The sequence below is a fragment of the Lissotriton vulgaris genome, chromosome 4_1, assembly GCF_964263255.1.
Source record: "Lissotriton vulgaris chromosome 4_1, aLisVul1.2, whole genome shotgun sequence".
Taxonomy (NCBI): Eukaryota; Metazoa; Chordata; class Amphibia; order Caudata; family Salamandridae; genus Lissotriton; species Lissotriton vulgaris.
In genome coordinates this window covers 759,858,268-759,885,487 of record NC_141691.1, presented here as the reverse complement: position 1 = coordinate 759,885,487, position 27,220 = coordinate 759,858,268, and the positions used below count along the sequence as shown (strand labels likewise).

General features: G+C 44.8%; 2 protein-coding genes across 4 annotated transcripts in view; one reads left to right on the top strand and one right to left on the bottom strand.

Moving 5' to 3' along the window:
* Positions 1-980, bottom strand: part of WRNIP1 (WRN helicase interacting protein 1) — a 488,996-nt gene extending 488,016 nt beyond the window's left edge. For both annotated transcript variants that reach the window (XM_086965069.1, XM_086965070.1), the window contains exon 1: positions 360-980. In XM_086965069.1, coding sequence (XP_086821195.1) covers positions 360-863 — 504 coding nt within the window. In that variant the 5' untranslated portion in view covers positions 864-980. The remainder of the gene's footprint in view (positions 1-359) is intronic.
* The window catches only part of MYLK4 (myosin light chain kinase family member 4), a 997,611-nt gene that overhangs the window by 162,460 nt on the left and 807,931 nt on the right, over positions 1-27,220 (top strand). The window lies entirely within an intron of this gene.

Sequence of the window (27,220 nt, the reverse complement as noted above, 5' to 3'; positions counted from 1 at the left end):
CACGTCATAGACCGGAGCGTTAGGAGCGCGCGCATGCGCAGAAGGCAGCAATAGCGAAGGCGCGAAACGAGAATAGGCAGTTGGCGACCGGAGCTAGGCACAGCAAGACGCTCGGCGCCCTGGCTCAGGAGAATTGTATTTAAATGACAATAAATACTTGTTACCATTACACAGGCTTCAGTGTGTACTTGAAGGGGGAAGACCAGACATTACAAAGGGGAAAATCAAATTCCCCCGATTTGTTTTCTTCAAAACCCCAGATTCAAAATGTTGGCAAATATGGTATTTGTCAATTGTTTGACAGATATTCCTCTCTGCTGCAAGACTGCAGCATCCCTAGAGTGCCCTGCTGGACTCACCTTGCCACATCCCGGAGGCCCCCACAGGATGATGGAGGGCACCTCGTTTGACTCCAACAGGCTCCTCAGCAGCGTGTCCGTCCCCAGCACCTTCTGCCCCATGTACTCCTCCAGGGTGCTAGGCCGCATCTTGTCCGCCAAGGGCTTGCCCTCCAGCTTCTCTGGGATGCTCTTCACCTGTTCGGGTTGGGGCGTGGGACCAGCAGCGGGGCTGGAGCAGCTGGAGGAGGTGGGCACGGGGCAGGACGCGCCCTCCACGCCCGGCCGCTGCTTGTGGAAGAGAGGGAAGGGCGCTGCGTTGGGAGACAGGCGCCGCTTCTTGGCGCTGTGAGACCCTTCTTCCGGAACCGCTGAGGCCGTAGGGGAGCCGGGGGTGCCGTTGTGACAGGGGACTGCGGGGGGCTGCAGGCAGCGATCCAAGTGCGCGTTGATACGGGACGAAGGCAGCTCCTGAGCGCAGACAGGGCAGCGCACCCGCTCCTCGGCACCAGCCGCCTGGTCCATGCTGCCTGCCCGCTGGAGGCTCCTGTTTACACTTCAGAGAGAGCTACGCCGTTACAGTTATGATTTTTCACTTTACCCGCGAAAGCGAAAGGACCAAAGGTGAAGCCCACTCCTGCTCCTGCGCGATGACAGCAGCGGAGGCTCTTGGGAATTGTAGTCTAACTAGTCAGCTCGCGCTGGCAGGAGGACACTATCCACGACCACTGCCCCGAGAACTGCGTGTGAAGAAAGACTTTCTGAACAGTCGAAAGTTTTAATCCTATTGGAGTGTACGGGTCCGGCATCGATTATGTTAAACTGGGGAGGATAGCAAAACAAAAAGCTCAAACTTGGTGGTGCATGTTGTGCGAGAGTGTGTCTGGGTGCTGGTGTGGGGAAAGATTTCGGTGTGGGACTACTGCAGCTAAAATACTTTAGGTTGAGAGGAAACTGCACCAGTATCATGGGGATTTTAGCAAATGTGCTGCACATGTCGGTGTTTGTAAAAAGAAAACGTACTCTGTAGCACAGTAAGTAAAAGGAAACAACTAAAAAAAGAGTAAAGCTCAATGTGCATTTGTGAGTTCAGGCCAGGAATAAATAAGCACGCCATAAAGCACTTCAACACCCAATCAGGGGTAACAAGCGCTTTATAAATGCAAACCTTTTTCCCTTCTCTATCCCTCCCAAACCTTCTCAATCCAAATAACTCACTAACATATCCACCACTCAAATTACTTTCATATTTCACTATACTAATTCGTCAGTAATCCTTATGGGTTCCGGAGGAGTGTGTTACTCGCCAAAAAGCGCTTTAAAATCCCATCAGGGGTAGCAAGCGCTCCATAAATGCAACCCTCTTTTCCCTCTTCTGTCCCTCCCCTACCCTTCTCTATCCAAATAGCTGAATAACATATTCCCCACTCAAATTAATTTTATATTTCAGTATACTAATTTTCAACACTGATCCTTTATGGGTTCTGGAGTAGCGTGCTACTCACCGAAAAAGCGCTTTCATGCCTCTTCAGGGGTAGTAAGCACTATATAAATGTAATTACAATTACAATAATGACAGAAAGAGGTACCTGCAATAATAACAAAGACAGCATTGATTCAGAAGTCTTTGTGGAGCAAATCGTTAAGCAGTTTATTATAGTTAAAGATACAATTTAAAAACTCTCAGTTCAACTAGGTTTCTATCCCTTGCCTTGAGGATTTTACTTGTTACCTGAACCCGTTGCTATGGAAGGGAGTTTGCAGGGCTAACAAACAGTGTAGGTGGGTCCAGATGGATGCAAAGTTTTTGGTGCCATAAGCGGTGGCTTGTGCAACCCACTGGTCAAAGCAGAGGAAGTTCCACAGCTCAGCATAGGTTTACTTTCTTTCCACATTGAGGGTGTTCTTTGAAGTTCACAGGTAATCCTCAAGTTCAGGAGACTGATATGGGCCCATCACAATAAATATGGGGTTGGAGAGAAATACTGACGAGCTGCTTAATAGTTAGCGAAAGTCCTGAAAAAGGTGGTTTTGATAACCTTATCTTGTATGCTGGGCCAATTAATCAAGAGCATCCACAGAAAAAAGGACCTGGTCTTATTAAAGGTGTGCTTTTTGACTTACGTTTTCAGTATTTATCTTATGGAAGTAGTCCAGTGTGGGACAGCCTTTCTGTGACCCAAAGGATTCTGTGTCAATGAAGTATATGAACTGGATTATGGCACCCTATTTTGAGCAAATCAAAATTCTGTCTGATATATTAGCCTAGATCTCATCATAAATGTTCTAACTATTGAGTGATATTTCTTTATTCTGACATTTCATGTGGGCACAGATAAGACCAGAGCAGTAGTTAATTTACAAAAAAAAATGGAGGGGCTAATACTTTTTTTATGCTACTATCAGTGGTGCTGGCGAGTGCCGAGGTTGCTGAATGCAAGGCTTCCTACTCTTGAATCCCCTCATGCCTCTTTCTAGCATCACCCTAACTTGCTATCTCGTTATGCCATTCTTGCAGGTTCTTTCAATTCCTGGCTGTCTCTCATTGTCAATGTTTTCCTGTCTTTCAATTTCTCTTCCTTCCAACTTTTCTGCTTTTCTCTCTGTTGCTCCGGGTCAAAATTTGATGATGAAAAATATGTCCTGATCCCTAAAAATGAGTGCTGGTAGTCACAGCCTTCAACCACTAGAATAAATGTTTTGACTGCCTTTGCTAAGTTGACACTATTGAGGCAGGAACCGAAATTTGCCCTGAATTTCCGGAAAAGAGAGTATATGTCTCAGTAGGAAAACCTGCTTGATATTGGAAGTGCAGTTTTCTGTCCAAGTCATCCAATCCCTGTTAGGCACATTTCTATTAATATCTTTAAAGGAATTTGTGTACCTTCAAAGGTGATGAACACCCACAAACTCCTAAGGCTGTGGACATTCACAAAGCTTTTGCATCTGGAAAATCTGCTCTTGCTAGGGAAAGGAGTAAATCTAGATTCAGGGTGGGAAACAGGAGGAAATATCCCAAAAACAGCGAGGGTATAATGGAAAGGGCTTCCCCCGGGAAAGCGTTGATCCCTCAGAAAAAAAAAACAGAGGAAAAAATGGTCAGGTGCACATTTGCATTTCATTTTTCCATTCAGAAATGTAGTCCTGTTATATTTCCATATTCATACAGTACAATTTAATTCATACGCGTATTCCTGAGAAGCTGCAACAGTCACAGTATCCCAGGTGTCATCATAGACTTAGCTGTGAATTCCAAGAAATACAAAAACAATCTTTAAGTGTTAAAGTGGCACGTATGGATCAGAATATTTTACTTTCTATGTAAATCAGGACGCTTAGGTGCTGGTAATGAAGTTCTAACAGAACAATAACAAATACTCTGCCTAAAATGAACCAATAGCCGCTCTGTTTCTAGAACTGGGATGCAATATATATGTATAGTATAAACATTTTTAGGTCGAGCTCGACGTGCAATCAATGCGAAGCATTGATTGCTGTCTGCTCGACCACTATTGTCACCCATTTCTGGGAATGTAGACACGAGTCAGACGCGTGCTTTTCCATTCTCAGTTTTGACCGTGGGAGCGCGCCTCTGAGACGCGCTTGCGCAGACGCGCACACAGCCCCTGCTTTCGCTTGGCTCGCATGCACTAACGGCGCACACACACACACACAGCCAGCCCCCACCCCCCTGCACACACAAACACACACACAGGCGCGCGCACACATACACACGCTGCCGCACCCCCACCACCCTGCACACACAAACACACACACACACATACAAACAAGCACACACACAGGCACGCACGCATACACACGCATACACACGCCGCCACCCCCTACCCCCCTACACACACACACACACCCCCGCCCCCCCTTACAACTAAGCCCCACTCACCGCATCGCCGCCACTCCTGACTTCTGCAGCCACCGCGGGCTCTCCCTCAGGCATGGGAGCCCCGCGTCACCAATGCTGCTCTCTGGCACTCCGTGGATGCGGGCTTCACGCAGAAGGCGGAAGTCCCACCCCACGACCGGCTTCACGCTGCCGAACTTCCGGTTGCTAGTTTGCCTATGCTGTAGAAGTTCTATGCATTGGGGTTCGTGCATATTGGGTTGCCTTCTGAAACCTGGTAATTTGGGATGTTGGGGTACAGGGATGCCTTGCGCTGTGGTTCGGAGTAAACAGGTGAGTGTTTTAGGATGTGTCCTGAGCTCGTGCAGGTCAGGCTGCTGGGGAACAGGTGAGCAGTGAATCGTGTGCTCAAGGCTTTCAATCAGCGCAGCATTAGCAAGAAACGCCACCACTGCGGGCCCTGGAAGCTTCCGGAATGGCGCCTCTCAATATAGCCAGCACCAAGCCGCGCTTTAAGTGCAGCCTTGAAGGCGCTCCACTCATGCGCGCCCCTCGACCCCCTTCGCCAGGTGCCGCTGCCCAGGGTCGCGCCTGACGTGCCCCTGACACCTATTCACCGCGTCCAATGAAAAGACCGCTGCTTCCTTCTTCGCAGGAAATTATTTCCCCCCTTATTTTCAGGAACCATAGAATTGCAATCATTCCGTTACTTTTATAGTGCTGCGCTGGTACAAGCCGCATAGGGTTTTATGAATGCAGCTAAATTATATATTCCCTCCTCCCCCTCGCTCTCTCTAGCTCTCCGTCTCTCCCACGCACCCCTGCCTCCCCCAGATTTCTCTGACTCCCACTCACCCTCTCCTCTCCTCTCCTCTCCCTTTCTGACTCTCTCTCTTGCTCATTCCACCGCCCACACGTGCTCACCGCCTCTCTGTCCCCAACCTGTCCACCTCCTCCAGCCCCCACTCTCGCTCTTTCTCTATCATTGCGGTTTGCTCTAAACATGGCAGGAACTCAAAGCCACAAATCTTTAAACACAAATTCACCGACACACAGACAAGTAAAATGCATGCACACACAACGACTTGTCACACACAGGTAATTATAAATACATACAGTCATACAGATGCTAACATGCAACCCACACCATGCACAGTTACCCCAATACGCACACACAGAAGCACAAACTCACACGTTCATGCAGTTACATTCATTACTGTTACATATATGACCGCACAAGCACTCACGCACATATGAGCTAATTCAGACATGTACAGATATAAAAAAAATAAAGCAAAGACAGACAGATACATGTAACAATTGACATAAGGTGCACACAAGCACAAAAGCACTCACGCACAGACAACAAACGGAGACACAAACAGAGAAAACACAAAATACAGACATATGATTCCATAGATAAACAGCAACGGTTGCTGTTTATCTATGCTGCAACACACACATGCAACCGCAAGCAGACACGCAGCACACCTACACTACAGCACATCACAAAGTGTGTTATATTATGGCATGCTCTGAGCGTGTTTTTATAGTACATTTCCACCCCAGCATCAATCTGCGCAACCATTCAACAACTGGTTCAAATATGTTCTCTCAATGTTTCAAACTTTATTACAAATGTCACAAAAAGATGTTAATATTTCACTTCTATTCTTGGATTTTTGTCACAATAAAATACACTGAACATAATCTTCACAAAAGTTATTTACAAAAGTTTAAGCTATTGCCATTATAAATTAAAATCCCTTTTATTTAAGTATTAATTATTTAAAAAAATTAAAAGCCATTGTAATTTGTAATATCAATACAGCTAAGTCACGTAAATACAAAACATGTTGCATTACAAATGCTATAGGTGTCACATTTGCGAAAGTTATAACTATTGGCATTGTAAATGACAAAGCTATTAATTTAGCTATTTTCAAAACCAACACATAAATAAAAAAAATTGTCATTTACAAGACCAATAGCTCAAACTTTCCTAATGCGAGACCTATTGCATTGCAAATGCTTGTTTATGTTGAGATCAATTTATCTTGTGTTGTCTGATTCAGAATACAACAAATTGTCACAAATTGTCCAAAAAAACCGAAAACCTAAGATTCAGGTCCTGCCTGATGCAGTATTGTTTAAAATCCCAAATTTGTCTTTCTGTTATCATTTTATTTTTGGAGTGAGATTTGAATCCGAGTTTACCATATTATGCTAATGTCAATGTTAGTAGCTGGGCATGCTTCAAAATGCACTACCCTCCACAAATTAATTGTGTCATTTCAAATGTTACCAGTACAAAGAAGGGGGCCACAGTTAATTTCGAAACAGGCACAGAATGTGTCACCTGCCGTTGATGTGTATGACCGTCGCTCCGCTACAAAGATTGAGCCCTGTTCATAAAGGTAAATTCAGTCATTGATGCGCGTTAGTAATCGATTTTACCTGTTAAGCTGCCAGTTAATTTAGAAAGCCATTGCTGGCAGACATAAATCAAATGTATGGGTACAGAGAACTCTGCCATCAGCGCAGAATTCTCTGCACCTGTAAATCCCACTCAAGGGATGTGAAAATGAATATTTCAAGACGTTTCAGAGAGAGGTGAGTCTTGGAAGTTTGTGAACACCCACAATCAAATAAGTTTCTGGACATTCATAAAATCCTCTCTTCGTGTTTTATCCTTTCAATCTTGGAGATGGTCGGAAATGTTCTCCAGACAAGGATGGTGTAAGTCCCTTTCAAGGGTGGGAACTTGGGAAGGGTATTTGATCACCCACACATTTGATGGGGGATGTTGCGAAAGGGACTTCTCCACGCAGAAAACTATGTTTTGTTCCTGCACAGAAAAAGTATGTGCTTTTGCAGAGGTGATACTAATCCCCCATGTGAAGTTCTCCACTATGAAAAACTCCGCACAGCAGCAGAGGACCCTGAGGGTAACGTCACATGACCCTCCCCAGAATCCCCATGGAAACATCCTCTACCTAGCGCATTCTTTCCCAGCAGATTCTTGGAATGTTAGTGAATCTTAAAACGTAGCAAATCTGCACATGCATGTAGGTGTAAATTTGGAAGTGTAGATTTATCGCTATCTTTGTGAATCGAGCCCATTGGTGTAGTAGTCCCACTGATGCAGACACACACGTTTCATGCTGTAGGCAGCAGGAACTTATTTCTTGGTATGGCCTGCCCCTCAGTGGTAACATATGACAAATGCAGCCAGCATAGGAACTCCTGTGACTGCTCTGTTAACGAGAAGGCAACGTAGTCAGCCTAAAAAATACTCCATTAGGTTCTCCTTAAACCCTTAGAGAACAAGCATTGGCATAGCCAGTAGCCTTTGGGACCTTATAAGTGTTTAGCCATGCAACACATTATCTTGGGTGATGTGCTGCCAGGGTTTGAAGAGCTATACAATTACTACACACTGGGTCATGCAGTGTGTTTCAGGAATACATGCTTGCCTGAGGACACATTTATGGACCCATTCCAAGGCTTTTTAACACACAGACTTAAAGACAAGTCCACAGCACTAAAATTCTGTGTGCGGCTGCATCACTAAAGTATTGAACAGCCTATGAGAAAAAGCAATGAAGTACTTTCAAATGGCAGAGACGTCACTTCCCCAGTAGCGGTTGCTACCGGACTCGGGTGGTGGGGGGTGACTTAAAAAGACACTTTCCTGTGATGGCCGGCCGCCGCCACTCTTCCGTCCTCTTGTTCCTGCTCCGGTCCTGCAGCAGGATACAGGAAGCAGCAGGAAGCACCTTGCTCACAGGCTCCCGACAGCCAATCACAAAGCTGCAATGCAGCGTTGTGAATGGTCTGAGCGCCGTGGATCAGCCCTCAGCCAGGAAATGGGGACCCGGGCATGTTCTCCATGCAGGCTGTAATGCAGCCTGCATGGAGAATATGTGAAGTGCGCATGACTGTTTTGGGCGGCCCGAGAGGGTAGACCAAACAGTAATTGCACAATTAGGAGGAGTGGGAAAACCACTCCTCCCCTGCTCCTCTGTACTCAGAGCAACCCCGCCTCGCCCAGAAAGCTGCTACAGCAGAAGGAAACATAAAATGATAATAACTCGAGTTATTATCTTTTAATATTTCCTGCTGTGGACAGAGGGGCAACGCTCTTCCACCTTAGTTGAGGAGCCGCCACTGTACATCCCTCCTCCCCAAAGCCTCTATTCATCAGGCACCCTTCTCTGGGGCTTTCCTTTGGAAACACTGCTCGCACCATCCGTTTACCAGCAAGCCATCTGTCCCAGCCCTTTGGGTATGGAAGCGCTAGACATAGCAACAAGAACAAAATGCTCCTATTTGTCAGGTAGGGAGGAAATAATAATTAAACAAGGATGACTTGTGCATCACTTAATGTCCGCGCACCTAAAAACAAAAACGTTAACCTGACCTTGTGTAATGTAACTAGTACTTTTGTAAAGCGCTCGCACCACCGTACATGAGAGGACTAGGAAAGAGGAACTACCTCTGCAACCAGAGAAGCAGCCCTGGCTAGAGGAATAAGAATGAGGAATTACCACTAGGAAGAGAAACACAGCTGCAGGTCTGCCTAGAGGACTTAGAATGTGGAATTACCAATGGGAGCACAGACACAACTGCAACACTGTCTAGAAGACGAAGACTGGGGGATTTACTGACAGGACCAAAAAAGCAGCTGCAGCACTATGTAGAGAACTTAGAATGAGGAATTACAGATAGGCCCAGAGCAGCAGCTAGCAGCACTGCCTAGAGGTCTTAGAATGAGGAATTAATGACGGGTCCAGAGAAGCGACTAGCAGCACTATCTAGAGGACTAAGAATGGGGAATTACCACTGAGAACAGAGATACAGCTGCTACATTTTTAACCAGATAAAGAACCGGATTTACAGCCCCTTTTACAAAAATGGAGCAATCCAGTTCCGAGTGAGTGAAACATAATGCTAAAAACAAAAGACTGGGTGAAAGGGAGCTAGCAAGTAAAGTCAAATTACTAACTTTGTGACTGCTCAACTCAATCTTCAGTGACCCAGACTCTGAAGATCATAAGTGAGAGCTAAGGTGCGAAGTGGAGAACACACAGAGTAATGATGGGTGGGAGGGTAAAGCAGAAACGCTGGTCAGGTGCTCGCATTTGCAAAATTTCCAGAAAACGAGGCTGGCAATCGGAAAAAATAGTGCGTGAAATGAACTGAAATGGACAGAAGCGAAATGAGCCCTGTAACAGGGCAGGTCGCTGTGGAAGGGAACAACAGTCAAAAGGAGGGACAAATGGGCATGATTTACCATTCAAAAGTAAGGAACTTAGAAATACACCCAAAACAACCAATGACAAGCGATAGGCCAGCTTGAAGCTCATGTACTGAATACACCATGCCTTGTAGAGCAGCGCATGCATGCTGTGAGTCTCAACCTAAAAAGTACGCCTGTAGACAGAAATTACAGCAATTGTATGCAAACACACACAGGCTCAAATAAGAAACTGAAAGTTTCCGATGATGGAAAAGCTGAAGAAAAACCTGTTTGTTCAAATTACTTTAAAACCAATAAAAGTAATCAAGCAAACATTGGTTATAAATTGCATGTATTACAGAATTAAAATGACAAAGAAAGCATCAAAAACCTGCAGGCATACATCTGCTAAACTGAAACTCCAAGAATATTGTCCAATTTTCTACACAAAACCTCCCGTTAAAGAGGACATAGAACAAGGGACGTTACAAAAAGTCTTAGACAGCAATAATTGATATCCCAGTGCTGGGCGTCAATACCATGCTAATACTAGATTGTACCATAGCTGAAGTGAATGCAAACCTAAGAAAATTCCAACCTCTTTCACATCAGTTAAAGAAATGCCAACAAGATGCACGCTAACGTCTTCAACTCCTTTCTAAACAATGGGAAGGTAAAGTCTACAATGATGTAATCTATTATTTCACGTAACACAGAATTTTACTAAGATCCAGAATTTATATGGTACTAATAGAACAATTACATTTTAAAATATGTATGAAATTGGTTGTAAAACACAGAACTGTTGGACCCGGCCCTTTAGGCAGGTTCACCCCGAGACTTTTTGCTTTTTCCTAGCCTGTTTCTGGAACCTGGTTATTGGTGATTTTAGGCCTCTGCGCACTTTTTCACTGTGGTACAGTGTAAAGTGCTTGAGCTCTCTGTGTATGTGTGGTGAGTTACCTGCCCTCCCATAGGAATGAATGGAGAATATGTATGCCCATGGTAGTTCCTGATGTGTGGGGAGTGCAGGGGCGAGTTTGATATGTACAAACTCGTGAGATTGAATGCTGCGTGATGGTATATGCGGCATGACTGTGTCTAGTCTAGAAGTGCCACTTTTGGAAGTTGGTATATTTGTGTAATTTGTGTCTGGCGTGTGATTGGCTGGTGAGCCTGGTCCAGGAGTGCCTGGGCCTGCTTGTGGATTGACTGTCTCGTTTGAGGATGACAGGGGCTGCAGAGCCCCAGGAGGTTGTCTGAGTCAGCCCGTGGATGAAAGGCAGCATCTGCTGCCAGGGAAGTGGGAGGAGATAGCACCTGATAGTGAAGGGCTGTGCCTGCCTGACCACAATGCTGGCTCCACCCCCCCGCTGGGCGACTGTCACCTCTGTCCCTGATACTGAAGGGACTTTCCTATAACCAGTCCTAGCTGGTTCTCACACTGCCTGCACAAAGACTTCAAAGACTTTTCTCTGTATAAGAAGGGGCTGTGTCCCCTTCCAAAATGTTCTTGTTTTTGGACTTGAATCTGCCAGGGGCGTGCTGCTCCTTGGGCTCAGGGGAATCCCTGGGCCCTGCCCAGCCCCTGGACTTCTGATGGACTTTCCTGGACTCCTGGGGGAACCCTCTGCCTCGCTTGGGCTGATGGGGGGGACTTGGCTTTGCCCCCTGGGAATCTCTGGGACCTTTGCAGCATGGAGAAGCTGCATTTTCCTGTGGAGAGCGCTTGAGTTGTAATTCTAGCGCCTGGAAGTGCTGTGCTTCCCCCTGAGCGCCTGGGAGTGCTCTGCCTGTCTTCGAGCGCTTTGGAGCGCTTTATTTCCCCCAAGCGCTTGAGAGCGCTTTATTTTTTGTCCTAGCGCTAGGGGAGCGCTTTTGTTTATGGCCCGATCGAGTGGCCACCTCGATTGTTAAATGACTGAAGAGCCGGTGCCCACCCAGCATTGCCCCGTGTTCTCACCGCTGCGGCCCGGGTGCCTGAAAGTGATCAGAAGCCGCGGAGAGAGAAACGAAGGGGCCGCAACCTGATTGGTCCTTCGTCGACAGGAGCCGCGCTCTGATTGGCCGTTGCAGTAGGCCTGTCCCCGAGAGCCGCGCTCCGATTGGATGCTTTGCCCGCAGAAGCTGGGATGTCAGGGAGGCTCGTCCGTGGAGCCGCGACCTCATTGGTCTACCCCCAGGGAAGCCTGTTCGTCCTTCGTTCGTTGCCGGTCTCCCGTGTGAAGAGGGAGACCGGGAATGCAGCCTCGCCGAGGGAGACCTGGGAAGAAGGAAGCCGCCTGCCGTGTCCGCCCCGGGGCCCCTGAGTGAAGGGAGAGCCCCGGGGAGAGAGAGAAGACCGGCCGCCCGAGCCGCGAGGCCTCCTTACTATGAGGAGAGCCCCGCAGCAGGACCACGAGCAGTCGGTGAGTCTGGGCCGGGCAGAGGAGAAGGGAGGCGCGCCGGGACACATTGTCGGTGCCCGCCCCCCCTAGTAGCGCGAGCTCGTGCCAATTGTCAGTATGAAGCCACGAGGGCTTCAAGGGCGGCCCCGGTCAGCAGTGAGTCGCCCCAACGTGTGTAGAGCCCTGAGAGGCTCAGCAAAGGCTGCATTCTGTTTGCAGCCCGAGGCTCCAGGGGCCATTTTTGATTTACGAGCCCAGCGAGGCTCGAGGGCCATATTAGTTAGAGGGGGCGTCGGGGCACATTGCCAGTGCCCGCCCCCTCCTGCCTGCGAGGGATCTGTTCAGAGCCTCGAGGGCTCCATAGGCCATATTTGTTTACGAGCCTGTGTGGCTCCAACGGTTGACTATGCGAAGTTTGCTAGCAGTAGGCGCAGTTTGCTCCTGAGGGCTAGTGAGGACCCTGTCGCAGTTTTGAAGTCCCCAGCTGCCCAGCAATTAGTGGGCAGCTGCACCGTTTAGGTCTTGGGATGTCCTCAGGTGCCCAGCAAGTAGTGGGCACCTGCTACGTTTAGGCTTGTGCTTGGACTGGCGCTGCTTGGCAGCGCGCCCTGACATTTGGACACAGGGCGTCTGAGCCCCAACAAGGCCAGTTGGCCTAGGGACTGCCACAGAGGGTGGCTTATGTAAGTTTTGCACAATTGTATGTTTATTGCACCTCTGAATGTGTTTTCTTGCATCATGTGTCATTCCTGCACCTCTGAATGTTTTTAGGCATCATGTGATTTTTGCGCTAGTGTATTCTGGCACCTCTGAATGTTTTTAGGCATCATGTGTCTTCCTTTTCCCTGCCCTGCACCTCTGAATGTTTTAGGCATCATGTGTCTTCTTGCGCTGCACCTCTGAATGTAGTTTATTGCATCATGTGCTTTGTTCTGATCACTGCTGAATGTGTAGGTTTATGCATCATGTGTTTCCCTTTACTACTCCTCTGAATGTATATGTATGCATCATGGGTAATGTGTTCTTTACTAGACCCCTAAACACTGTGTGATACTTAGGTGGTTGTCCTTACACCTCTGAATGTTTTAGGCATTATGTGTTTTCTTTTACTACACCGCTGAATATGTTTTCATGCATCATGTGTAATGTGTTATGCTTATACCCCTAAATGCTGTGTGATACTTAGGTGGTTGTTCTTTTTAGTACAGGTGGTCCTAGTGAGGTCCTGGTACCTGTTCCCAGTAGTTACTGGATGTATATTATAAATGTTATCTTGTGCTATACTTATTCTAAGTTCTAAAAGTGCTATATCTGATTCTGACAGTGGCCCATGTGGCCCTGTCCTGTACATAATCCCTTGTGAATATTGCCCGTGCCAGTTGGCACCATGTATTTTGTGTGATAAATCTGATGTGTTTTTATAATACAAATGATTATTTTATATTAACCTTGAGTGGAGTTCCTTTTGTGGTGTGCCTAGTATGTTGTTGCTGTTGTGTGCTGGCGCAAATGCTTTACACATTGCCTCCGAGTTTAGCCTTACTGCTCGTGCCAAGCTACCAAGGAGGTGAGCAGGGGTTATCTTGGCGTGTGACTCCCTTGCCTTGACTAGAATGGTGGTTTCTGCCTAGCTTTGGCGTCAGCCTTAGCCAACCAGAAATAGCCAGTTCTAACAAGAACATAATACACAGGCCTTTAAGAGAACATCTGGATAGTGATCAATAGCAGACATACCTCACCCTGTCTTGTCTTGTTAAATTCGAGGAACTATAAAGTATATGTGTCACAATGTTTACATTCTCATATTTTATTGATTCATTCGAATTAACAAAATTGTAATGACAAATGTGTATGTCTTGATGCTGATGGCCTCGTGTGTGAGGTCTATCCTTGATGTAGTTACAACGATGCTGATAGTATTGTGTGTGAGGGTAAAAGTAAAGCGAGTGTTCGACTGCTTGTTTCGAGGGGGTCACAAATATTAAAAATAATAAAAAACAAGCATTTGCAATGCAATAAGTCTCGCATTACTTAAAGTTTGAGCAAATTACGTTGCATTATTTGGAACTTCAATAGCTCAAACTTTTAGTAACGTGACACTTATTGCATTGCAAATGCTTGTTTATCTCTGCTGACCTGCCGAGGGTTGTTCCCTTATTTACAAATGTCACGGCCTGGTAAATGTATTTCCAATAAGGGCTGTGGCACACATTGAGGATATCAATTATGCATTAATTTGTGTCCTTGAGTGTGTGTGCTGCTTGCCAATGTTACACGAAAATCAGACAAAAAATATAACCTGTAATACAGCCAAATAATTCCAATTTACACAATATTACTCTAGCTTAAAATGTCCCTGTGACATCACCTGCATTGTTTAGACAAGTGCCAGGTGGGAGGCCCGAAGTAAGAGCTGTGAGCGGGAGACCAGGAGGACCTCCAGATCCATAACAAGCAAATGCAAACTAAATTAAAAGAACAAGTACAAAAAAGAAAAAATACCATGACATAACAAACACAACTATCACTGAAGAAAATCTCAATGTTCAGGAACACAATTCTTTGCAATCATTTAGGTAATTGTTTTACAATTAATATAACACTCACATTTAACCAGAATTTGTGTTATGTGGCACGTGGGAGTGTCTCATACGTCAGTGATTTTATGTGTTTCGCCTCCCACATTTTCCGGGGGGCTCCGCCTCGGTATGCATATCGGTGTCTCCCAGTCGCCAGTGTCACTGTCCAGGTGTTAGTAGCTATGTATGTCTTTCACTGGAGCGTTCCCTCCTGTCTCGCTGTTTGTGTCTCCTCTCCCAGGATGCAGGTCGCTGTCTCCCTGTTGCCAGGTTCTCTGTCTCAGGGTGAGAGCTATAGACTGTGGCATTCATCTCATTTCTTGTCTCCCCGATGCAGAATAAATGCATATACACAACTTTTCACTTCTTTATCACATACGTTATCTCATTAAAACCAGATCTATGTTCTTGTGAATGCTTGTTTTGAAACAGCATGAGCTCTAACACAAAATTAAACCTACATCTAGTCAGATCTAAAATAGCGAGCTCTGAATGAAATCGACCGGGCACCCAGATGTTTTAGTTTAGCCAGCCTATGATGTCAGACGGGACGTCCTGAACTAGATTCTGGCATGTAACTATAAAAGGATAAAACATTGAACACATTGTGTGGATTCAATCTTTGCCAACAATCGATATCAAAATAAACCAAACCACGAAGTGAAGCGAACCATTACAAAATTGTATTACATGAATCATCACAATGTTTTAAGTACAGCTGGTATCCGCCTGCGCCACGAGACACGCTGTGTCTGATTTGCAATCATGATAAAGCGCGTCAGTTACTCATGAATTGAACTAATGGCCCAGACACCATGAGTTTGAAATCTGCGCCCTACATTTACTATTAAAAGTATTGCATTTGTGACATTAGATTCAATTACAAGTCATGCAGTCGTGTTACTTGTGGCTTTACATATGACATCATTTATGAAGGAAAATAATCCGCTCAACAAACATGCTGTTGTTAAACTACATTGTTTTCTTGATGGTGTGCTCAACGTTCGTGTTTGAACGACTCATATAGGTGCAAGAAAAACGCGTGGGCGATTCCATGCAACTTTCAAAGGGTGAAAAGCTGCGCTTTCACCACGCACAATCAACAAAACAAAAATATGTGCCCATAACAAAAAATAACTAATACTATAACCGAATGCGTATTTCAATTGCTCATGTTTTTAGCTAAAAAGTATTACATGTCTGTAGCATACACCAATGAAGACAGATAGTATGGTGTAATTAAGATTATTTATTAAACAAACAAGGGCCCGCAGTAGCGGGATAACAACTAGCGTTAAGAGTGTCAGCTGTCATCTGTCACCAAGTACCGGTGACGTCACCTATATACAGAATGGTGTTTCCATGGTGATGCGGTGTGACGCTGCATAATAAACATAGAAAACATACTAACATGACCCAGTGTCCCATGGCTGACACAACATGTACGACATCTCCCTTCCTCCATGAACATTTAACCTGAAAACTCATTCCATAATATAGTCTTTAAACCTGGTAGGCAATTTGACCACTCTGCCCGTTCTGGAAAGCTGTCCCCCGGTTAGGCTGCCATCAACATCACTCATGCCTGTTACAGTACTCTCATTGTCTTCCACATCATTGTCTCTCCTTGGCTCACCGTGAACCAAAGCAGTGTCCTTGGGACCAGAAGAGTATCTAGTAAAACCTTCATCTGAAACATCAGATGCTCTTTGATTGACACTGGTATGTGACCTATCTGGGTTACTAGATGTATCATCCCACTCTAGAACACTGTCATTTAGGCTTCCTTCTCCTTTTTCTGCACTTCTCATTATGATCTGTTCTTGACCAAGTTTCAGTTTTACCACATCGCCTTTATTGCGCCATCCTTCACCTTCAACTAGCACAGCTCCTCCAGTCGCTCTGCCCACTCTCATTGGTCTGCTAAGCTTAGACTCTCCTTTGCCAACCAGCCCAGGCTTCCTTACTAGCACCCAATCGCCAGGTGCTATGACTTTATCTTTAGCTCTGTTCACTTTATCAGAATAAGCCTTATTCTTCATTTGTTTACACATTATGCTCTCCCTCACATTGAGTTCTTTTTCACATACTTGTCTTGCTTCAACAGCTGTTGCTTTCCATTCACCTATTTTTGGTGTTATGACACTGTTGCATACTCTTCCTCTCATCAGGAAAAATGGTGTAAACCCAGTTGCTTCCTTGGGCGTATTATTATATGCATTTACTTTTTACTTTAATAAACTCCTTGACATCCATGTCATTCGCAATAGCCATCTGGATTCCTTCTTTAAAGAATCTGTTGATTCTCTCTACTTGACCATTGCTCTTGGGGCTGTACAGAGGTGTTTTCTCCTGTATTATACCACGTTTTTCTGAGAACTCTACCATTACTCGTGATACCAGTTGTGATCCATTATCAGACACTATAATTTTTGGTTGCCCTTCTCTTTCAAAGGTTTTCTCCAGAAATGTTATTACCACTTCGGTTGTAACCACCTTCACAAACTTGTAACACACCCACTTAGTCTAGTAGTCCGTTAAAACTATTAAATATTTGCATTCATCTTGTAGCAGATTGAAGGGTCCAGCAAAATCTATTGCTACTTTGGCCCAGGGTCCATCAGGGATTTGCACTATCTGCAGCTCATTTTTCTCCATTCTCCAATGTTTGTCTGACTTCAAACATTGCTCACACTTGTCTACAAGGTTCCTAACTTCGCTGTCCACTCCTGGCCACCAATAGTACATTCTTAGAACATTTCTTGTGGCCGTTGTGCCAGGATGCCCTCTATGAGCCATCTGGATTATCTTCTGTCTGAGTCCTAATGGCGGCACAAATACTTCACCTCTTTTCAAGAAACCATTTTCTAGAGTTAATTCATCGCTCACTTGCTGATAATTTTTAAGCTCCTTTGGTAGATTCCTCACATGTGGCCAATTGGATTGTACATACTCTTTCACTTTGGCCAAAACAGTATCATTCTTTGTACACTCTTCCCATTCCTCATCATTTATGGATCCTTCACACATTACTGTTGCGTCAATATGTGCCACCACGCATTCGTTGTCTTCCAGTTCCTCATCTATATTTCCCTTTACCGGTAACCTGGATAGACAATCTGCCCTACTGTTCTTTTCCCCTTTTATGTGTTCCATTCTGAAGTTATACTCCTGAAGTTTTGACATAAGTCTGATCAGCCTAGAACTTGCGTTGCCATTGCCTCGACCCTTGCCGTCCATCATGTACACAAGAGGTTTATGGTCGGTTACAAGCGTGAAACCCTTGCCCCACAGATAATCTTTGAGTTTGTGTACAGCCCACACACAGGCTAGAGTCTCACGTTCAATTGTACTGTAATGGATCTCAGTGTCATTTAACTTCCTGGAAATAAATGCGATTGTGTTCTCTTCATTTCCTTTCCTTTGGCAGAACACAGCACCTATTCCCTCATTGCTAGCATCTACAGTTACAATGTTATCTAGTTGCGGATCATATGGTTTTAGTGCTGGCGCTTTGGCTATTTCCTCTTTGACAGATTTGAATGCATCAACTTGTTCCTCTCCCCATTCATATTTCACATTTTTCTTTAGCAGTTTCCTGAGTGGTTCCACCTTTTCTGCATATTTCTTGATAAACTTCGCATAATATTCACTGAGGCCAAGGAACGACTTGAGGGTCTCCTTATTTCTAGGTTCAGGGGCCTCCCTTATTGCACGAACCAAATCATCTTTTGGCAAAATACCCCCTGCAGACAGAACATGCCCTAAATACTCAATCTCTTTTGTCATGAATTTGCATTTGTCCTTTGCGACTGTCTTGCCTTTGTTTTTCAACACATCCAGAACTATACCAATCAACTGTATGTGCTCACTTTCCGTCTTAGAGTGTAGCAGAATGTCGTCCTGAAAGGCTTCCACCCCTTTCATTTTCCCAAACAATACATCCATGAGTTTCTGGAAAACTCCTGAAGATGATGCTAGACCAAAAGGAAGTCTCACATACCTAAATGCTCCAAATGGCGTAATGAAAGTCGTTAGTTGTTTAGACCTTTCAGACAAGCACACCTGATGGTAAGCGGCTCTTAAGTCTATAAGTGAAAAATATTTTGATCCGGACGTCGACTGAAGAATGTCCTTAATTTTTGGCAAGGGATGACAGTTTATTACAATATTTTTATTAAGCGACCTCAGGTCAACACACAACCTTATGTCCCCTGTCTTTTTCTTCTTTGATACTACTATAGCAGAAATCCATTCGGATTCTTCTGCTTCTTCAATCACACCTTCCCTCTTTAGTTTTTCAAGCACTTCCCTTAACTCATTTTTCACTGACAAAGGCACTAATCTTACTTTGTGCTTACATGGAATCGCACCTTCTTTTAGTTTGATGTCATGACTGAATCCCTTTACACATCCAATTACATTTTTAAATACATCTTTATGCTTTTCCAAAATGGTACCCAATGTACTCTCTTCTCTCTCCACACAAATACTGTTCATCCATTCTTCTCTTAATATCACAGGGTCTTTTGCCCCCGGCACCAATACCACCCCCAGCTGGGCTAAATCTCTCCATCCTACAAGTATTCTCCCCATCTCTGCTACATAGACCTTTGTCTCAATCACTCTCCCCTTAAAGGTTAGGGTGTCAATGAAATACCCCAACATATTTATATCCTTCTCTCCAAAGGCTTTTGGGTTCATATCATATTCAGTCAACTGCACGAATTTCCATTTTTCTTCGAAAAGGGTATCAGATATAGTAGTTATTGGGGCACCAGAATCAGCAGTAAACTTTAATTCAACCTCCCCAATTTTTACATCACTAATGGGACCCTTTATCTTCCCATCCTCCATTTCTATGTACAACATTATATTCGCACACATTTCTTCATCAAAATTTCCTACCGTGTTTATGCTTGTGCTATTGCTAATCCTTTTGGTTTTACATAAGGTGGAATAATGACCATACCTCTTGCATTTTATACATTTTTTACCTACTGCAGGACAGTTTTTAAAGTCAGCTAGGTGTTCACTAGAACCACATCTAAAACAGCACAACTGCTTACCTCCCACCTTTCTTTCATTCATATTTCTTTCATTTGTCTTACCATCCCCTTTCTTCTTCTCCTGCAAGTAAAATACATTAGCGTTATTTCCTGTAGTAGACAATTTTTTGGTAGAAGTCAAGGATCTTTCGATACCTCTAGCAATATCAATGACTTCTTGCAAGCTTGGCCTTTTGCAAGCTAACAATCTCTCCTGCACCTTCCTCGTGTAGCAGTAAAATACTATCTGGTGTCTTATGTATACATCAGTCATTTCCTCATATTCGCATTCTACGGCTAAAACTCTTAGACATGCAACATAGTCTTCGACAGACTACCCCTCCTGCTGCTTCCTTTGAGCAAACTTATGCCTGGCAACCATTATATTATTTTCTTCATCAAATTGCCTCTCCAATCTTTTTAGCGCTTCCTGATACTCATTCATTGGTATGAATGTTCCTGGTGGACTCTCATACTCGGGTAAACTGTCAAAAATGTCTTGTCCCGCTTTACCCAATAGTCCAAACAACAAGGAACATTTCCTTTCAGCATCGAAAGCTTTTCCATCTATGGAAATGATGTAATTCTCGAAAGCCCTTACCCACTTCTTCCACTTCATAGTGGGTTTTCCGGGCTCATCCAGAAAACGAGGAGGGGCACATATATTGTTACACTCTGCCATGCCAAATCTTATTTATTTTCTCCTTTGTCGACTATTTTGTCAAAGCACAGGTCGTAGACCACTTTACTTTACTTCCGATTTATTTCAGTGGCTTACTTGTAACACTTGCACACTTCTCCTCAGATATCCTTTTAACTTGTGCGCGATTCTTCCTTTCAGCGCGCTCTTTGTGTTTCATGCACTCGATCTCCTGACTGGGAAACTCCAAAGATGGCCGCACGCTGTTTACGTTGATAACGTGCGCAGCCACCTACCAATCAGATTGCACTACCGGCATGCTTCACGCGACTCAGCTGAGGTAACTGACTGACGCCTCAGCTGATATGTCACGAAGCGCGCCGATTACAAAGTACTTTTGGTCAGACTCTTCCTCAACGCTGCGGCCTGACTTAATAGCCTTCAGTTTATTCACAATTATTTACGCTGCACTCCTTCTTCGCAATCTTCTCGTACACATTAGTCAGAGCTTATTAATTTACGCGCTGGCGAACAATAGCGTTTCTTCAAAATGCTTTCTTTTGTCAGCGCTTGCTCTTCCTTCGCGTACTCACTCCGTTTAGACGCCTTCAATTTCTCTCCCGCAATTATTCTCATGAATAAGACCTCGATCACAAATCATCGCCGATCATCATTTATTTCCGCTGGCCCTTGTTGAAACAAACCCTCGTCGCCAATTGTAGCATACACCAATGAAGACAGATAGTATGGTGTAATTAAGATTATTTATTAAACAAACAAGGGCCCGCAGTAGCGGGATAACAACTAGCGTTAAGAGTGTCAGCTGTCATCTGTCACCAAGTACCGGTGACGTCACCTATATACAGAATGGTGTTTCCATGGTGATGCGGTGTGACGCTGCATAATAAACATAGAAAACATACTAACATGACCCAGTGTCCCATGGCTGACACAACATGTACGACAATGTCTCAAATATTAGCTTGCATCCTCGGCCTATGAAATGTGGATATATAACTATGTATGCATGTCATTTCCGCATTTAGTGTACTAGCCCAGTCTATGTCTCCTTTTTCCACACGTAATTCTTGAGCAATCGTGGATCTTAGGGGAACAGAGTGTCCATTGATGAATTTGCTTCTAAATAAACCTTATTGTTTTGCATTGTGACTAATGCAAGTCCGGTCTTACCTCAATTAAGATTGCATGAGTGTCAGAAACTGTTGTACTGGCCAAAGAGCGCAGAAACATTTATTTTACACTAATCGACGTTGCCAAACGTGTTGTCCAGTCAGTTGGTGCAGAACCCAGTTGGTAAGGGCCATATATGTAATCTGGTCCCATATGTCTTACGCTTTTTACGGTAATCATTCACAGGATCCCTATTTTACAGTCTCATTGTGAACAGGTGGTATTAGCTATTGCTTACGCATTTTGTAGTTATGGGTTATTTCCTCTTCATGTGCGTCTGTGATTGGTTATCTATGATTGAGTTGGATAATGGGGTAGGCCCGAACGCTGCGTAAAAGCAGTCAGCTCGCCTCGAGCTCGGCGACGCCATGCCACTCTCTCAGGCACAGTGTTAGATAACATAACTTCTCTGAGAAAATAAATGTCAATTTTCCATAAGTATAAACAAGTATATCCCTTGGCTCAGTTCAATAGCTATTGAAGCCCAAATACTCGTCTTGGACGCAAGCAACTAGAGGTTAAATCATAAACATGGCAACATTCTTTGTATGAAAATATATAAAATATTTTATTTAAACAATTAACAATACCGGGCCATATGGACACAGCACTTGATAAAAATAGAGTTAAACGACTCTATGCAGAAATTATAAAAACATCATCACATAAATGTATTAAAAAACATGAATGAAACATGTATATACAATATTGAAAAACAATTAATCAAAAGGAAGACCTACTCAAGTTGAATAAAGACATAAAGGAAAGATGTTTGGGGGAGAGAAATTAAACAAACACAGACAGTCACAATTTGTCATTGAATTTTGCACATTAAATATCCAATCTAACTCAAACCAAAACCCGACTTCTTCTCGATGTTCTTGGGGCGAGTTTGGTAGTTTAATTGTGCACTAGTATGCATCCTTTCATTCATGTTTTTTAATATATTTTCATATTTCATACAAAGAATGTTGCCATGTTTATGATTTAACCTCTATTTGCTTGCGTCCAAGACGAGTATTTGGGCTTCAATAGCTATTGAACTGAGCCAAGGGATATACTTGTTTACACTGTGTGACAGTACCCCATTCCCCTGGTTTTAAGGGGTCCCTCTCAAAAATCTTAATAATTTTCCATAAGTACCCTGCCTCGAGTGACGCAAACAAAGGCACTTCAGAAATATAACAGCATACGTACATATATATAATGGCAAAGGCGCGTCCCCATCCTCACTATGGAGCGCGGAGGGTGCGTGGACCCCAATTACATCTTGAGCTCAGTCGGTGACTCCTTGATTCACAGCAGTTTTTTCGTGCTACATTTCCATGACGGGAGCAGTTCCTTCCATTATTAAAATGCAGTCCGGGCATTTTGACAGCTCCAAATTACCAGGAGACAGAGGCAAGTGTACTGGCGGTTTCTGAATTTCACACCGATCTGGCAACAAAACACGTGGCAGTCAAATATATATTTATGCAGATTGTAAAAGTCAAAATAAGGAGAAGCATACTGCCAAATTAACTCTCATAGACTTCTTTTAGGTATGCAAGGAGGCTAGACGAGGACAGACATCCTATCACAATGCTTCATTGCACGTATTTGTATACATTTAAAGAGTGCTCAGAAGAAGCCCGCGAGTCTTGTGCGCACGCGCGCCACTGTGAGCCATGGCCTATTGGTGCCTATTAAGTGCACTAAGCACGTAATAGACACCAATAGGTCATGGACGGAGCAATGCGCCCGCCTCTGGCCAATTGCGTGCAGTCTTTAATAAAAAGACGAACGCTAAGGCCAATCACCTACCACAAAAGGAATCGCACATGCACAAGCGTGTGCGATTCCTAGGTCTGCCTGAATACCCCGTTTTTCACCCACTAAATGTCTCGCGCTGCGCAGTGCACCGCTAGGCCCGAGACCTAAACATGGATCTTGGAGGGGCGGTCAAGCAGTGTTGGGAGTGGGGAGAGACAAATTGAAAGAAACAAGGCACGTAGCCTTTGGCACATATTGTGGAATCCTATGGTGTGGATATCGTCACATACGCTGACGATACCCAATTAATAATCCAACTCGCCAACAATCAGCCTGAGGAAGCCGCTAACTTTTCCAATTGTATGCGGGCTGTGGCAGGATGGATGAACAGCAACTGCCTCCGCCTAAATGGCGATAAAACGGAGTTGTTGGTGGTCGGTAAGTCACCCTCTACCTGGTCGCAGGACTGGTGGCCAACGGAATTGGGGCCAATCCCCCGCCCAGCAGAGGTTGTCAAAAATTTGGGAATTATGATCGATGCGGAGCTTTCCTTCAAGCAACAGATTAATAAAATCACTGGAAAATGCTTCGGAATATTGAAAACCCTCCGCAAAGTTCTCGATCTGCTCCCCTTCGGTGCCAGGAAGAAACTTATCTATGCCCTGGTCACGCCACATTTGGATTATGGTAATGCCCTTCTTCTTGGCCTGAGCAAAAAAGGCATTCAACAGCTACAGGGTGTCCAAAATGCCGCGGCCCGCTTGGTACTCAATCTCCCACGCAGGGCATCCGGTAAGACAGCATTGCGTAAACTTCATTGGCTCCCTATTGTGGAGCGCATTAAATTTAAGGCATTATGTATGGCTCATCGTATTGCCCAGGGAAAAGGCCCCAACTATCTGCAAAGACTCCTCACTATCCATCGCCCCACCCGAAATCTCAGATCCGCCGGAGTGATGTTATTCCAACTTCCCCGTGTTCACAAAACCAGAATGGGAGGTAGCTCCTTCCGTTTCTTGGCTTGCAAACACTGGAATAGCCTTCCCCTAAACCTTCGTATGGAGCCCTCCGAAACAAGATTTAGACAATATTTAAAAACTTATCTCTTCCCCAAATAAATATTACCCGAGTACTTTCTGTCTCATCTGGGAGTAGTAGCATTTCAGCGCGGGGACACACCATCATTGGTGTAACCAGGCGCTTTAAAAATGGCCTTATTATTATTATTATTATTACCCAGCTTGCACGTCGCTGCTCATCCCTGAGACAATACTCCATGGGAGTTAACTTGAGAGAAAAGGTGGGAGATGCATCAACTGTTAGCCATATGCAGGCTACCATTTTTTAATAAAACTATCCTTCCAGTGATTGTTCTAAAGTCACTATTATGGAACTATTAGGGAAAACACTCTGTGTTCTTAAAATAACCCTCACGCACCAAAAAGTCCTTTGGTGGCATTTATAATCATCGGTTTCTTCCTGCCCCGCTGCAGGACGGGGTGTGCTACGACCGACGAAGACGTGGGAGCACCTAGTAGTGAGGTGAAACAATGTGTATTGTGTGAGAGTGGAAGAGTAAAAAAAAATTATGTGTGTTAAAAAATACCTGGCTGCGTGGAAACTAAACTTTAATACTCTCTGTAGCTAGTATTAGTAGAAAGGTGGGGCAGTTGAGGAAAGTATGCTGTAATGGGCTGTTTCCACTCTGGTCTACATGTTTCGAAGCCTACCCCAAGGATTCTCTTCAGGACCAAGGCAGTTGATCCCTAGTACGACTCTCATAAATAACCTATATGGTGAGACTGAACAATGTCAAGGGCTAATATGCATATTGTAGACATGCGTTCATACGATACCTGTTTGGTATTTATCCTGTAAAAAACAATCTGGAGGGATAGAGTAAAGACATAGTTATCATTCGTGATATATATACTCTCCTGAAACAAAAACACATCACAACACTTGTGGAATGTTCTCATTTGTGATATTATCACTTAGTGCACGACTACTCATAGTTGATATCACAAGCGTGCCGTGCTGCCCTTGTTATCATGACGTACAAGACATAACAAAACATATAACAAAAAACACACATTCTATGTGAGTTGGCATCTGTGAGTGATTGGAGCCTACATTTGCGTATTTTTTTTGCATTACTGGTTATTGTCTATGTGAGAAAAAAGACAAAATGTGACAGTACTCTTAAAAACACATTCTTGATGTATTTAAGGAAGTCATAAAAATAAATGTAACATACACTTTAGGTGCCTAGATAAGGCCCCATGAGCTTGAACACAGGAGGGGAGGATCGCTTGTAGTCAAACACTTTGGAAATAACTTTTAAGTCATAACGAGAGAAAACGCTGTTATCCGAAGAAACATGTTGCCCAGAGTATCGCCTATGCCATACTCACTTCATCAAAGCTGCTCCCTCATCCAAGCACTGCTTGCCCGTGGCTCCGATGAACAGGGAGTGTTTGTTAGAGTATTGGTATAAGTATCTGGTTGGTTCCACATGGGGCGTGCACGTGTGTGTATGTGCTAGAATGCTAACCCTCCAAGGGAAACCCCTGTCTATTGCTAAGTTACCTTCCTATGGTAGTGAGAGCTACAGTGCAAAAAGCGCATGCACACAGGGCAACTAGAACACTCATAGATGGCATACAAAGTGCACTCTCCCCCCTCCCCAATGCATGTATCAACAAGAGGCCCCTTCCAACAATTAAACTCGGGAGTCTTGCTTGATTTTCTGCAGTGCGTATGTTTATTAAATAATTTCACAGGTCAATTACTTCATTGACCCCATTTCTTTATTTTACTTTTCACATCACAGCATTAAAACGCACACTTATCTACATATACTCTTTTACCGCCCATTCTCCAATGAGCATTTGGTTTAACTTCAGGGCTGCGCCAGCAGGCCACAACCCAGATAGCCTGCTCTCTTTACGTTAACCCCCTTCCGGTCAACAGAGCCGCAGGTGAATAATATGCCCCCACTTGGGCAACCAGCGGCTTCCAGGGTAGGGCTGGAGAAGCCAGGCCACCAGCAGGTCAGCCTCAACTCTCCCGCCAGCCCGGAGTCCATGATGATTTCGAAAAACCTGTTCAGAGGTAAAAACTGTCACTGGACAAGAAGTTCCCGTGTTATTCTTGTCCGGAACCCCGCCACAGGGCGAGGCGCTTACTGGCGGACTCGACCCCCCCCCCCGCGCTCGAGAGCTTTGGAGATGGCTCCTAAGATTGTTTCTATAAATATCTCGGTGCCCGCCTCTGAAAGGTGCACCCCATCCTCCGCATATAAGTCCGGCCTGGACGTTTGTATCAACTTGTGACGAATAGTTCTAATGCTGGATTTCTGCAAGATCTCTGCCACCGCCTGATTTAACCTCTTTACCGATTTATTCACTGCTTTCATGGGTGCGCCCCGCGACCATACCAGCCTCGGGATGACTTCAGACCAAATTAGTATAGCCTCAGGCAAAATATTTTTGACCGCTGCTAGGGTAGAAAACAAGAACTCTTTCACTCCTCTCCTTCCTGCCGGAATCATATCGTTGCCTCCACAGTGCAACACGAATACATCTGGATAAGGCATGCCCCTGGCCAAGGCCGCCTTTAAATCCTTCGGGACGTCGGCTAGGAGCTGCCCGCCTATCCCCACCCAATGATGATCACATCCATGCACCATGTGCACCCTTTTTTCAAGCGTCTCCTTGAAGATCACTCCCGCCCTGCGAATGAAGGTGTGGCCGCACCAACATATTTGGATTCTCTTAGGGGAGGTACCTACAGCAAACATTAAGAGACACGGTGAGAACGGTCTTAAGCAGAGGGAGCGGAAAAGTAATGATACAGCTGTTAAACTAATTGCGGTTGTACATAACGTTCGTAACAAGCAGATTTCCAACGACCCAACCTCTTAATCGCCTGCTCGGGCAGCCCCATGCCCGCAGCTGTTGTTGCTGCCCCGATACGAAAAGAATGGGATGTAAAATCGGACGGGTCAACCCCGATCTTCGCTAAGGTCATCTTAACCACCCTTGTAAACTGGAACCTAGTGAGGGGCAGACCATTCATGTGAACCAGTACTCTATCATCGGCCCCTTGGGGCCTGGCTTGCATGAACTCTCTCATCAGGCTAACTGGACAGAAAGACTCACCCTCTACTCTACCCAATTGTA